At 36.7% G+C, this 13,198-nt stretch overlaps 1 protein-coding gene across 1 annotated transcript in view; it reads right to left on the reverse strand.

Moving 5' to 3' along the window:
- LOC104462318 (protein fantom-like) overlaps window positions 1-10,402 on the reverse strand; it is a gene marked incomplete at its 3' end in the record, with an annotated part of 97,888 nt that extends 87,486 nt beyond the window's left edge. The window contains exons 1-5 of the mRNA XM_010074220.1: window positions 10,342-10,402; window positions 9,064-9,208; window positions 6,479-6,774; window positions 2,966-3,065; window positions 914-1,057 (exon numbers count right to left, since the gene is read on the reverse strand). Coding sequence (XP_010072522.1) covers window positions 914-1,057; window positions 2,966-3,065; window positions 6,479-6,774; window positions 9,064-9,208; window positions 10,342-10,402 — 746 coding nt within the window. The remainder of the gene's footprint in view (window positions 1-913; window positions 1,058-2,965; window positions 3,066-6,478; window positions 6,775-9,063; window positions 9,209-10,341) is intronic.
- Window positions 10,403-13,198: the final 2,796 nt, after the last annotated feature.

Below are 13,198 nucleotides of genomic sequence, written 5' to 3' on the forward strand. Positions count from 1 at the left end.
CAACTTCTTTAACCTATTTAAACTATATAAAGGAAGTTCTGAATAAGGGAGACTTACGACTTTGTGAATAATTCAATAGCAAACATTATGATGTATTATTTATGTAGTGCCACTGATGCACAAAAGAATGCTCACACATAAATAATGGGGTCCCTCTCCTGAAAGGCAGTTAAAGAACTGACCACATATTTCTCATCCAAGTGGAACTTTCAAATGAGTAAGGAATGCAGGATTGTGCCGTATTAGATCTTTAATACAATTAGAAGTAACAGGTTGAAATTGAAACAGTCAAAAGAGGGAAAATATAAGCAAAGTTATACAATTCTGCATATATTTTTGCAAAAGTGAAAGAAGAAAGAAAGAAAGATTAAACTAATTGAGACTTTACTGTGAAACATGTTCTGCAAGGAAGTTTGTCTGGCTTTGTTTCACTGCACAGCTATACCATATTCCTTTTTTTGCTAATCTACCCTTACAGGGTCATTATTTTTCTACTATTTGCAGACTCCAAACGAGTACTAATGAACACTAAATTATCTACTATGAACCTGTATCTAAAATTTTCTAAGAATTATATTGAAGAAACAATAGATGGTTAAAATTTAATGAGCTGAACTTCAGTTGAATCTGTATCAGCTGGAAATGAATTCTCTAAAATGGTAATTATCAGCCTCTTTGTTTATTGGTTATTATTAGTGAAAAACATAACAACATATTTTAATAACAATCTCCTTGCTTAGGATTATCCATGGCTATTTGCTAAAACATTTTATGGCTAGTTTTACCATAGGGAAAAAAAATGAATAAGGCACGTATTTCTTAACAGAACAAGTAATTTTCACAGTTATATATAAACATTACGACATAGCTCTTCTAATGCTTCCACCATGGAGATTTCTATTTTGCACAATACCTGTAGCTTGTTGTTTCCTGCTCTTTCAGACGTCGGGTGGATTCTTCAACTTCCTTTCCTTTCTTTTTTAGATGATCCAAAAGTATCTCTCTAGAACGTTCTAGTTCCTCAATCTGTTTCCTTTGAGCCTCAATCACAGCCTCCCTGCAAGTACAAGCATCTTACGTTCCAAAACCAGGTAAGTATTTAATAAAAGAAAAAAATTAAATGAATACTCAAGTGATCAAAGATTTTAAAAGTGTTCAGCAAAATTTGTATTTTGCAATTACATGAAACACAACAGAGGTTTAAGAGTTCAACTTTCTATGAAAATAATTAGAGGTCACCACATGAAAAGATGTGAATAATACAATAAATAGATACATAATTCAAACACATTACCCAACACAACACAAACAACATAATACTCTCAAAATAAATGTTAATGTGGCATTAATAATGTTTAGCAGAATCTAGCTGATAACATAGTTTATGGTTTCTTATCCTATGTATTAAATGTACTCTCCTCCTAATCCATTAGAACCAAGTGTTTACTGAAAAGGAAAACACCATTACTAGCTATCAGAAGAATATAAGATCTTCAATGGATGGAGCGGTGAGAGTGATTTTTAAACTTTTATTCTGAGTTAGGTAACTTCCTGCAAAAAAAAAAAAAATCGGATTATGTGTCCAACAGTGGAATTTATCCAGTAAATACAACTAAAAAACAGAAAAGCAGAAAACTATAAGGATCAGAATCTAAATACTTTTAGTAGGCCACAACTTTGTGATTTTGATTTTCTTGGCCGCAGCTAACGATCCCCCCGGAGAAGGAGGATCCCGAAACTCATGGAGCGGAGATAACGATTCGGGCATCCCAGGCAGAGAGAGATTGCTGACCGGGGTGTGTGTGCAGGGTGGGGGGGAAGAGGCCTTGGAAGAGCGATGCCGAGCCAGCAGAGAGCACAGAAAAAAAGCGGAGCGGAGGCAAAAAAGAACACTCTTCTGGGTGTTCTTACCTATATACTGGGAATGCCGTGCATGTTATGGAATATCATTGGCTATTCTGAGTTTCAATTTTGACATAAGGGCAAGTCCTATGCTAGCAACCGGCTGTGCCTCTTTGCTCGTCTGCTGACCTTGGCAGCAGAACAAAACATCGGTCTTATCAGCTTCTCCTGAGCCTAAATCCAAAACACAGCCTCTTGCTAGCTATTTATGAAGAAGAGGGAGAGAAAAGAAAAAAAATTAACAGAGTTAACTTTAACCCACGACAGATGAATAAGCTACAGTTCCTTACTTCAGACACCTATTGTTGACCTAAAAGTACTTTGAGTTTTTTTGGACATGGGTTTGGCTTTTGTATTCAAGTGCACCATTCTGAGCAACTGTGGTAATTTTTTCCACCTTTGTGAGAGCTGAAATCTCTGAAAAAAACACTATTTGGATGTTTTCTGCATTATAACACAATGTTTTTGATCAACCTTAGGAGAAAAGCTACTGTGAACACCAAGATTCATGGCAGTCTTAATGGATAGCTCTTATTTTCCTAGTCTTTGAAAGTGATAGGTATAGGAGAAATAGTCCTTTCTAGGCCCATCACTATAAAATAAGATTTTCTGTTTTTTCAGTAAAAACATTATATTATAATGCAAATTATTTAAACAAAAAATAAATTGTAACTGTTCAGAAAGGGTTAAATTCAGACAAATTTAGGAGTTTTGTTGGTAATAATTTTTCAGCTATGATTCTTTCTGCTTTTGTCAGTTTTGTCCAGTAGTATGCATTGCATCCTAGCAAAAAGAGAGGCTCACCATTGAAGATCAATTTTAACTTTCAGTCAAATTCTTATGTACCTACATTTTGCATTCTAAATTCCCAATCCTGTTTTCCATATCATAATAAGGAATAATAATCCTTCTGCATTGTTATCAGTGTTACTGTTGTGTAATCCAACAATTTCACTTTATTTTCTGAAGTAAAAACTTCTGAAAAATGTATTTTTTTTCCTTCAAGAAAACCACAAATGTTAACAATTATAAGAACAAAAATTAAGAAATATGAAAATCATACAACTTTTTTATTTCAGCGCTTGGATCCTTGAGCAGACTCTCTCTACATCTTGGGAGCACAATGTTATGTGATCTCAGTTCCAAACCACGAAATCTTACTCCTGAAAGAAAATGAATGAAAAAGCATTTAACAAAACAACAATTTCTACACAGTATAAACACAATTCTTATAGAGATGCCGTAAAAAGTATTCTTATATCAAATTCACATGGTAGGAGATAAACAGAGTATGTGCAACATAGCTGCTGTAAAATTTGAACCATGGGCAATACAGCATGCACCGTTAAAGAGAAGTGTTAAAAGCATGTCTTGAAATTGTCTTGAAATGTTTTTTTTTTAGATGATTTTACTTTTAAAGACAGAGAACAGAGATGGTATCTTCAGAGAAGAACAATAGCAATGTTATAAAACAGGAACACGGACTTATAATCACTTTTTCTCTAGTAGGACTTCATTAAAAAACACGAGTGTCATTTACCTAGACAAGTAACTACAGAACCATTTTTATCAGCAGTCAAATAATTTCCTTATGTTCTTTAGAAGCATAGTAAGTCCCTGGTGAAGAAGAAAAGTGAGAAATTTTGTAAGGAAGAATTGTTAGTTCGGACTAAAAGTAATGGTTTCTCCAAATCTTTCTCCTTTGTCTCGTTCTCCAGCAAGAAGAAATTACTGAAGTTTTGAGGTGGGACCAAACTATGCATTAAATTTCAAATACAGCATTAAGGCTGCCATCTCTCAGTCTCCAAAATGGCATCATTTAGGTTTAAGGTATGACACCAGCAGGTTCACAAAACAACCGAAAAAATGTTACCTACTTTGCATTTGTGCTGAGTTACCTTGATTTATTGATATATTTTGAATTTTGATGTTTAAGTATTATTTTAAGGTATTGGTAACTGTGCTATATACATATGTGTAAATATATGCCTGGAGTATATACTTCATTTTTTTTCAAATCATGATATATCTTAGATAGTTGTAGTCAATAGAGTAATGAGAGAAACCAGTGAGTATTCAGTGAACATTCATACTTGACCACATCTTTTGGATTGACGTGCTACGGTATTTGAAACCAGCCAAACACAAAGCAGATACAGTAAGTTGTATTTATTATTTGTGGATTCTTCTTGCCTCTTCACACCCTCGAGACAGCTAAGCTCTCCTGAATTTTTCCAGGCACTCATTTTATTTTCAGAGAATTGCTCTGAATATTTTCTGATCTGCACTAAAAATGTTTTGAGATTCAGCCTTACAGTTCCACAGAGCAATCCAAGAGTCCAGTAGTCTTTAAAGACAGAAGGCACACACCCAACACCAGACTGCTAGCTTTATCGTCATCAATCAAAAGGGAAGGATGAGAAAATATGCAAGAGAAAAAAACATGAAACATCCTATGCTAATGAATACCATAGAAGATATCCTCTGACCTTCTGGAAGATAACACTACTGTGTCCAGTTTCTGAGTATTGGTTACTAGATTTTAAATAACAGTCTTCACCTTAGAGAAGCATGTTCATGGCACTCAAATTATCAGAATCCCATTTAGTTTGGACAAGGCCTTAGAACTGAGATAGGTACACTAGAACTTCTGTGAAATCTCTGAACTTTATTATCTGAACTGGGTGTTCTGTGGGCAACTTTTCCTCTTCTTTTCCCCTTCCTCATGTTCTCTTCATTTTAAGAACCACTGCCTCAATCAACATGGCCCCAATCCTACTTCTGCACAGGACACTTTTTATCTTGATCTGTTCTTGTGCCAAAAGAAGTCCTCACAGCATTCCATATCATCATTTGATTTTGAATCCTCAAACCAAGTTGCCCTTTTCTCTCTGCTAGCACTGACCCTGAATAAATTTATTCTATTTCTACCCTATTTTTGCATTGTTAGAACAAACAAACAAAAAATTGATTTTGGGAATAAAACTGCCTAATTCATGATATAAAGTGTGAAAATGTAGGTGTATTTAAAATGTCAAAACTTTCACTATATTCAAATGAAAGAAGCAAAGTGGTAGAGCCAATTGCTTTTTATTGCCTGTCTGAAAACATGAGAATTGTTACTGTTTTTATACACCTATATCAACGTAACCAAAATAAAGACCAGTGGGAGGGTAAGATGAAGAAAAAATACATTATAACTGGCCATCAGCCTGATGGAGACAATTCTGCTGACTCAGTTTTGAATCAGGGACAACATAGCTGACTTTTGTTTACAAAACACATTATCTGTACAGTGTATAACTGAGTACAACTACTTCTCCACAAGTTCATATGAAAATAGAAAGTGTAATTTTCAAATGTAGCTACCATAAATGAAGAACTGAGAGTGAGACTGCCTTAAGCAGTAAGTCTTGACAGTGAAAAGCATCATTCAAGATAGCTGCATTGTGGTATTTTCTTTCAAAAGTCCACACATGTAATAACTCTCAAGTCTGCAGTGTTGTGCACATATGTATCAAGAGATTAGAACCTTGCAGCCCAGAAAGCCACCCGTGTCCTGGGCTGCATCAAAAGAAGCATTAGCAGCAGGTCAAAGGAGGTGATTCTCCCCCTCTGCTCTCGTGACACCCCACCTGGAGTACTGTGTTCAGATGTGGGGCCCCCAACATAAAAAAGACATGGACCTGCTGGAGAGAGTCCAGAGGAGGGCCACGAAATTGGTCAGAGGGCTGGAGCACCTCCCCTACAAGGACAGACTGAAAGAGTTGGCGTTGTTCAGCCTGGAGAAGAGAAGGCTCTGAGGAGACTTAATAGCAGCCTTCCAGTACCTGAAGGGGGCTACAGGAGACATGGGGAGGCACTCTTTATCAGGGAGTGTAGTGAGAGGACAAGGGATAATGGGTATAAGCTGAAAGAGGGAAGATTTAGACTAGACATTAAGAAGAAATTTTTCACTGTGAGGGTGGTGAGGCAGTGGCCCAGGTTGCCTAGAGAAGCTGTGGATGCCCCATCCCTGGAGGGGTTCAAGGCCAGGCTGGATGAGGCTTTGAGCAACCTGGGCTAGTGGAGGGTGTCCCTGCCCATGGCAGAGGCATTGGAACTTGATGATCTTTAAGGTCCTTTCCAACCCAAACCATTCTATGATTCTATGATTCTATAAAATTAAAAAAGGAAAAACATGTGCAAACAAACGACAGATGTAAAACTTTGTTATAATATGATTGACACTAAACTTTTTCACATACTTCTTTTCAAGCCTTTAACGTGTATAGAAGTTACAGTAAGAAAGTCCCATGATTTTAGCTACCAGAAAACTTGCTTGATAACTGCTTTATTTTCAAATCTGTACTTCCTGTTTTACCCCTACCACCGTGGATTCCCAAAATAAGGACTTTAAAGGCAAACAAGTTATCATGACTGTTATAAACAAACACAAGAAAAAGGGGGAAGAGCAACCTTTCTGCATACAGGTACTACTGCCCACTGATGAACACAAAAGACTACATACTTGCTACAGTGAAGGAAAAATTAGCAGTACCTATATAAAACACTTTTCAATAAAGGTGAGTTATACCTTTCTTTGTGCGCTCCGGCGTGTCAGCAGTCTCACTTGCTTTTTTGAGAGCACTGGTAATAGGAGGTTGAACACAGCTGCACCGACAAGGACTACGGCTTTGAAACTGGGCCTGTTGTGTAGCTTTGAGTTTGTTCTGGAGGCTTGCATTTTGTTCCTCAAGCTCATTAATTCTTTCTTGAAAATGCTTAATCGTTGCATCCAGCTTCACAGCCTCATGCAGCCGCGCGGGGCCGCTACTAACCTGTTCAGGCTTTTTTTTCTCATTAGTAAGCCGCCTTAACTTGGTGGTTGTTCTGGGGAAAATAATAAAAAAAGATGAAAAAGAATGTGAAAAGTCAGCATAAAAAGCATTCTGTTGAAAGGAACATAATCACTGTGAAGACTTCAGCATAGAACCTGAATAATAAATTTCAGGTTTTGATATAACTATTACTGCCTGTGAAGAACTCTTTGAAGATAATTGAAACCACTGTGCAGCAATCTGCTTTATAGCACTGACAAATAACAGTTTCCTAAGGCTTATCATTTGAGGTTAGTAAAGGGAGGACACATATTTACTCCATATGCTACTTAAATGTAATTTTTAACGCATGACCTTATATAGGAACCTCTGCATGCTGTTAAGTAAAGTTACAGATTTGGGATGTGGTGGGGCAAACTATAAAAGCTACAATTCCACAAAACATTCAACTATTGAAAGAATGCTAGTAATATGCAACATTCCAATGACATATCACTTCTAGTATTTTAAGATTTAAATATATATTTCAGTGCTAGAGTGGCTAAAATCCATCTCTATCTCTCTATATCTATAGAGATATCTAAGAAGGTACTCTGGAAAAAGAGACTTAATAGTTCTCATTACCATACTCAATTTTATACTTGGTAAATATTACTAATGTGCTTCAGAGAAGGAACAGTTAGCTGAGGAATATAATTAGATACAGAGGGTATGGTTTTCATCTATCTTTAAAAGGATACTAATTTTGCTTTTGGCATCTCAAGAGTTGTACCTTTGATTTCCTTTAGTTTTGATAAACATTGGTAAGCCAGAACAAAAGGCAGAGAGGGCACATGGAGGTGATGTAATATACAAGAACAGAAAACATACCCAGAAGTGAATGGAAAAAAACTTGGCATATAAAGAAAGAAAAGGTGGCTTTGATGAGAGAGACAAGTTCAAGACTTTACAAAATTGGTCACCAGTATCTAGTTTACAGGGGATCTATTTTTGCAGGCCCAGAAGAAAACTGAAAATAAGGACACACTTCATTCATTTAAAGGGGTTTGTTTTATTTTTGTATACTTGTGGACAGAAGCTTCTACTTAAAAGAACAAAAGTGAAACAAAAAAAATCTGTAATAACTTTAGGATGTCACAGAATGTTACTTGCCTGCAAGAAGGTTTTTTGTTTATTTGTTTTTTTCAATGTGCTTCTACTACAAATGCATTCCAAACTTTTAGTTACAAGGGTTTTGGCATGAGGGATGCTGGGAAAGAAAATTAGCCTGAGGAGTTAAGCTTTTTGTCTGGCAATGTAGACAAACACTGTATTTTATATTTTCTGTGCCTTAAAATACTAATTCAGCTATTCCAGTTTGGACATTGTGTAATCTTACCTAAGTGGAGGATGAGTGCATTTGATAAGTCATCTAACAGAAACACAGGAAATGCCATTTGGAATAAGCAAACAACTCATTTGTTCCACCATCTTGTATTTGACAGTAGCCTGACAGAAAAGATGAAAGTTATGCCATGCTGGTCAATTTGATCCAGACTTGCTGAATAGTGAGTCAAAAGGAAAGAATGTTTTGGACTTTAGAAAAGTACAAAATAGTCCCATCTAGAGATGGACTAACTAGTTTAGATGCAGCAAGAATTTATTAGCTCAAGTGGGCAGCATGATGTCACAGTGCTTTTGGATTCATTAGCCCTCCTGGAATACAGCAATACCGTGAACAGTTCTGCTGAGTCCAGATGGGTTCGATAGGTTTGCCAGCGCAGCACTAAGTTTAATAATAAGCCTGAAGTTGCTTGCATATGTTAGGGTACACTGGATACTGCGCTCCCCATGCTGCCTGGGACTTCTTCAATTAAGTTATCTATTACCCTGCACAAAGAAGAGTTGATCATAATTACAAATACACTTTAGGTTTAAGTCAACTTCTTGGATGAGAGAGAAGGACAAAAAAAGGGGCAGAATCCCTCTGTATAGGCCATTTTGATTCTAGGACAAATTTCCTAATGAATAATTAGGCTTCTATAGCCTCTTCTTCAGTTCCTAGAACACCTGTTGTATTTGTACCCAGACAGCATATCTATGAACCCAAGGTACCATCTCCAAAGTAGTGGGCAGCGACATACCCGTCTACATGGAGATCTAATACTGTCCACAGCATAAAATATGCCACATTCCACAGAGACAACCAGAAATCAATACAAAAATGAATTCCAATACATGACTTTTGCTACTGCTTTAAAAAGTGCTCTGAGATAAATCAGCATAATTTTAAATTTGTTGATAATGCTTTAAAGGGCAAAAATGTTATTGTGAACTAAAATAAAAACATTAAACCCCATACCTTTTAAGTTTCTCCCCTTGCTCATTTGCATACTGTTTCACTAAGAGGGTCTCATCATGTAACCGAAGAAATCTGTCTTCCAGTTCCGCTCGACTCATTTGTGATACAGCTCGTTGAGCTCTACCATCCTGTGGAGTTGAAGATCCTACCCAAACCAAGACAACTTTAAATTATCTTCAATATATTGAACAACATGTAACCCAAAATCTAACTCATTTTGAAATACTGAAAAAAAAATAAAGTTTTCAAGTAATTTGATATTTTTACACTTTTATGAATCTGTTGATTATTTTTTTTTCACTTTTATTCGCACAATATTAACAATCACTTCCTTTTTCCTCCCTCTTACAGATAAAGGAACACAAATGACACACCAAACTGATTACTTACTAGACAACAAAAAGGAAACAGTTTAGCAAGTAACAAGGTACTGTCAAACATACTACTTAAATAAGATGATCATTAGCACAGAGATGCTTTCTAATCTGTTTCAAAGTTAACATACTTTCTTGAAGCTTGAAAAGATTAACTCATAATTCTGTAAATTTACTCAGATACACGACTAAGCCCAGTAGTTCTGTTCTAATAGCAGCTGAGTAACATATCAGAATTGATTAGTACTTTTGGTTCCCATTTTGTCAAACAGGTCTGGCCTTGCTCTCAACTCAGCAAAAAAGTCCTCTTTTTTTCTGGAAGGATGAACACTACAGCTCAGTAAGATTTCCAGTTTTTCTAATCTCAGAGCAACTCCCCTCTTATAACAAGCAACGTGAAATTAGAATGGGTCATAGTATCTTTCAGAATTTAATTAACTTAATTTTGTGAGTGGGAATGCCAGAAACATTTTTAGAAAGAAACTAACGAAGCCACTGATCAAAGTCTGTCACTGTAATAAACAGCAGCTTGTACAAACCTTGTAATCTTCCAATTCCTGTTGGAGTTAGGCGTGCATCTCTCTTAGGCAGGTGCCCCACACGTGAAGCAGACATGGCTTATCTACGGATATCAAAATTCACATTAAATTCTCCTCCATCTGTAACTTGAACTGCAAAACTACAATGAACTACAATACATCATATAAAATGAAGGAGAAAGTAGTGACAGATTCACTGAAATGGCAGACCCATAAGCTACCGTAAATGCTCCTACTGCAACCGTATCACTCAGAGGATAATTTAAACTTTCAAATTTAACATTATGCCAATTTTAATCTGTGCACAAAATGTGGCTTCTTTTTTATGCAATAGCTCCAATTTTATGTAATTTATGTAGAATTACCTTTTTTAAGTTCTAGTTCTGTTGTCTTCAGCAATCTTGGCTGAAGTATGGCTAAGGCCATACTTCTAAGTACATGTGGAAAGGCTATCTGTGGGGGGTTTTTTGTTTGTTTTTTTTTTTTATTGTTTGTTTGTTCATTTTAAGACAGGTCAAAGCTTGAGGCATCAACTGGTAGACGAGTAATGCCATCTTCCACATTTTGAATGGACTCTTTGAAATGGAGGTGCTGGGAGTCAAGTCATTTCAGTGTTGCCTACCACTCCCTTAGTTTTCTTTCAATCGTTGTCATAAGAGCAATTACTTTCTAAGATAGAGACTCTTGATTATGATTCTCATAAATCTGAATACATTTCTTTCTTGAGGCAACAGAAAGCTTAGCAACATGACAAAGTGAGATTAGGAAAGTATTAATGTGAGAAAGTAGTAATTTGTTTCATTGTAATATATGAAGATACTTGTTAACAACTACTGATTCTTTCTCCTCTTCCAGTGCAGAAAAGTAGATGTTGATCACAAAGTCAAGTAAGGCTGAAACAGCATGAAAAGAGAGACATCAAGTCCTTTTCACAATCTTTTTTTCCCGCTACTGTTACACTCTTCAGGTGATATAAATTCTTACTGAAACCAAAGACATCTAGGAACGCATTGGGAAATTAACAGTGATGTTACTAAAGACCTGCATCAGAGGGCAAAAGCGACACAGTACAACCCACAGACATTCCATGAAGTATCTGTTAATTCTGTCATAACCAAAACTGCTGCTAAACATATGTCTTTTTTCTACCAGTAACCTCTTCTACCATAAGCAAGTCTCTTTATGGTTTTGTCCAAAAACAATGAAAAGGATTAATGGAAGCTTAGTTTCCAACAAGTTATTCTTGCTTTCAATATTTTGCTTTCTCATAATTAAAATTTAGGATAAAGCATTATTTACAGCTTTCACCCTTTATAACAACCTGAACACATTTTTCTTTTGTGTGAAACAAATGTTTCCTTGTCATTACTGTTGCAACGCCTGAACTGATCTACACTTGCAGATTAACAATAAAGTTGCAGTTTCAATGCTGTCAGTCACAGAACTGGAGAATAATACTTTGTGATGTTGAGGGCCATGGCAAGCAGTCATTGTAACCAAAGGCACAACTCTAACGACAGATATGTATCAACTGGAATCCAGCTCCTCAGTGTTCTCAGCTCTTTTTGTGTTATTCACACAAATCCCTCACAACTTTTTTTTTTTTTTTTAATTTGTTAAATTAGCATTACCTGCAGTCATTGACTTCACTCAGGTCTAGGTACATTACTGAGGTCATTAGTATATGTCACTGTATCAACAGCACTACAGCAACTGAGATGAACGTGAAACAGAAACCTTTACCTCTAGATTATCAATTCAAATTTGGTTCATGATAGTAGCAAGGACAAGATGCTACCATTATGTGTCTTTCTAGAATGTGATTGTCTTAGTCTTCACAAATCAAAAATGACAGGGGTTTTTGGCAAATTTCAGAACAGCCAAGAGCTAAACAAACATTTTATGAGCACGACTCTGCAATGTTTGTGATCCACCAAAATCAAACTTCAAAAACTCTAGCACAATGATAGGCACAGGCCCCAACAACTTAAACCAGTTTTTATTTCCAAGAAAGATTATGCTACAGTCGCTTCAGCACTTCTGGTTCCTAAACAAGAAGAAAAAAGAACCTCACATATAAAGAGAGGAAAATTTTCCAAATCTCTGGGATTAACCTATAAGAACATAAAGTTTGGCACAAGCATGAATTTTAGATATAGCTACTAAAGTTAAAGAAACCTTAACTTTCTTATACAGTGCACTACTTACAAAACTGGTGCTATCACCACCTGCATCTGACAAATTACTCCAAAAAACTGCATACAAGTTTGCAGTGTTATGCAAAAGCAGACAGCAATGAGCATGAACACTTAGATATCAAAGGTCATACTTTAGGTGCAAATTCTTACATAACTCACAGAAACGTACTGTTCTCCCAACATCATTAAGTGTAGCAAAATTGAGGAAGGATCTTTAATTTCCAAACGTTTTCATCCAGTGGAGGCAGTTTCTAGTGAAATCTTAAAAATTACAACACTTACTTAATGTTTCAACATGGATTTAGAATTTAATGAGTCTTGGCCGTGGCCAAGTAGACTCTTTTCTTACAAAATCCTACCCCACTTCTCCGTCAGAGGGAAGAAGGAGGAGAGACAGACCATCCACCTATCTTAGCCTATGACAAGTATTTCCAGCCTACATTCTTTGTCTACGGATTCCTTAAAGATAAATGTTTGCACTCTGTTGGGCTTGTTACCTAAATAATCTCATTTATTACTTGGTAGGAGTATACACACATCATGTTTCAAACATCATCTGTTGCAGTGTTGCGTGTTTTAGAACGTGGAAACAATAAAAGATATGGAAAACATTAGGAAACAGGATGACCACATCCTGCTGTAGTGTGAGGGAAGAAACATCTCTCAGACCTGCAAATGCTACTGCCACACAAAAAATCAAAACAATCGTGTCTTGCCTTCAACATAGTTTACAAGCGCTTTCCACATTTTCTTCAGTTCCCTCAGTTCCGACCATAACGCACACGCCTGAAGGGGGCAGGAGGAAAGGCAGCATTTACCTCAGGAAGGAACGCCTGCAGCCTCCGCAGGAACACAACTCCCGCTCCAGGCCCGCAGCCTTTTTACACACCTAACAGAGGCCACCGCAGAGAAGGGCTATAGGACTCGATCTAAAAAACAGGGAGGAGACACCCTCCCTTTCCCTCGGGCACTACGCCACGAGCGAGGGAGCCTCACAGCTCTGCAACAACCGCTTCAGGAGAGC

The sequence above is a fragment of the Pterocles gutturalis genome, unplaced genomic scaffold (assembly GCF_000699245.1).
Source record: "Pterocles gutturalis isolate BGI_N339 unplaced genomic scaffold, ASM69924v1 scaffold11327, whole genome shotgun sequence".
Classification (NCBI taxonomy): Eukaryota; Metazoa; Chordata; class Aves; order Pterocliformes; family Pteroclidae; genus Pterocles; species Pterocles gutturalis.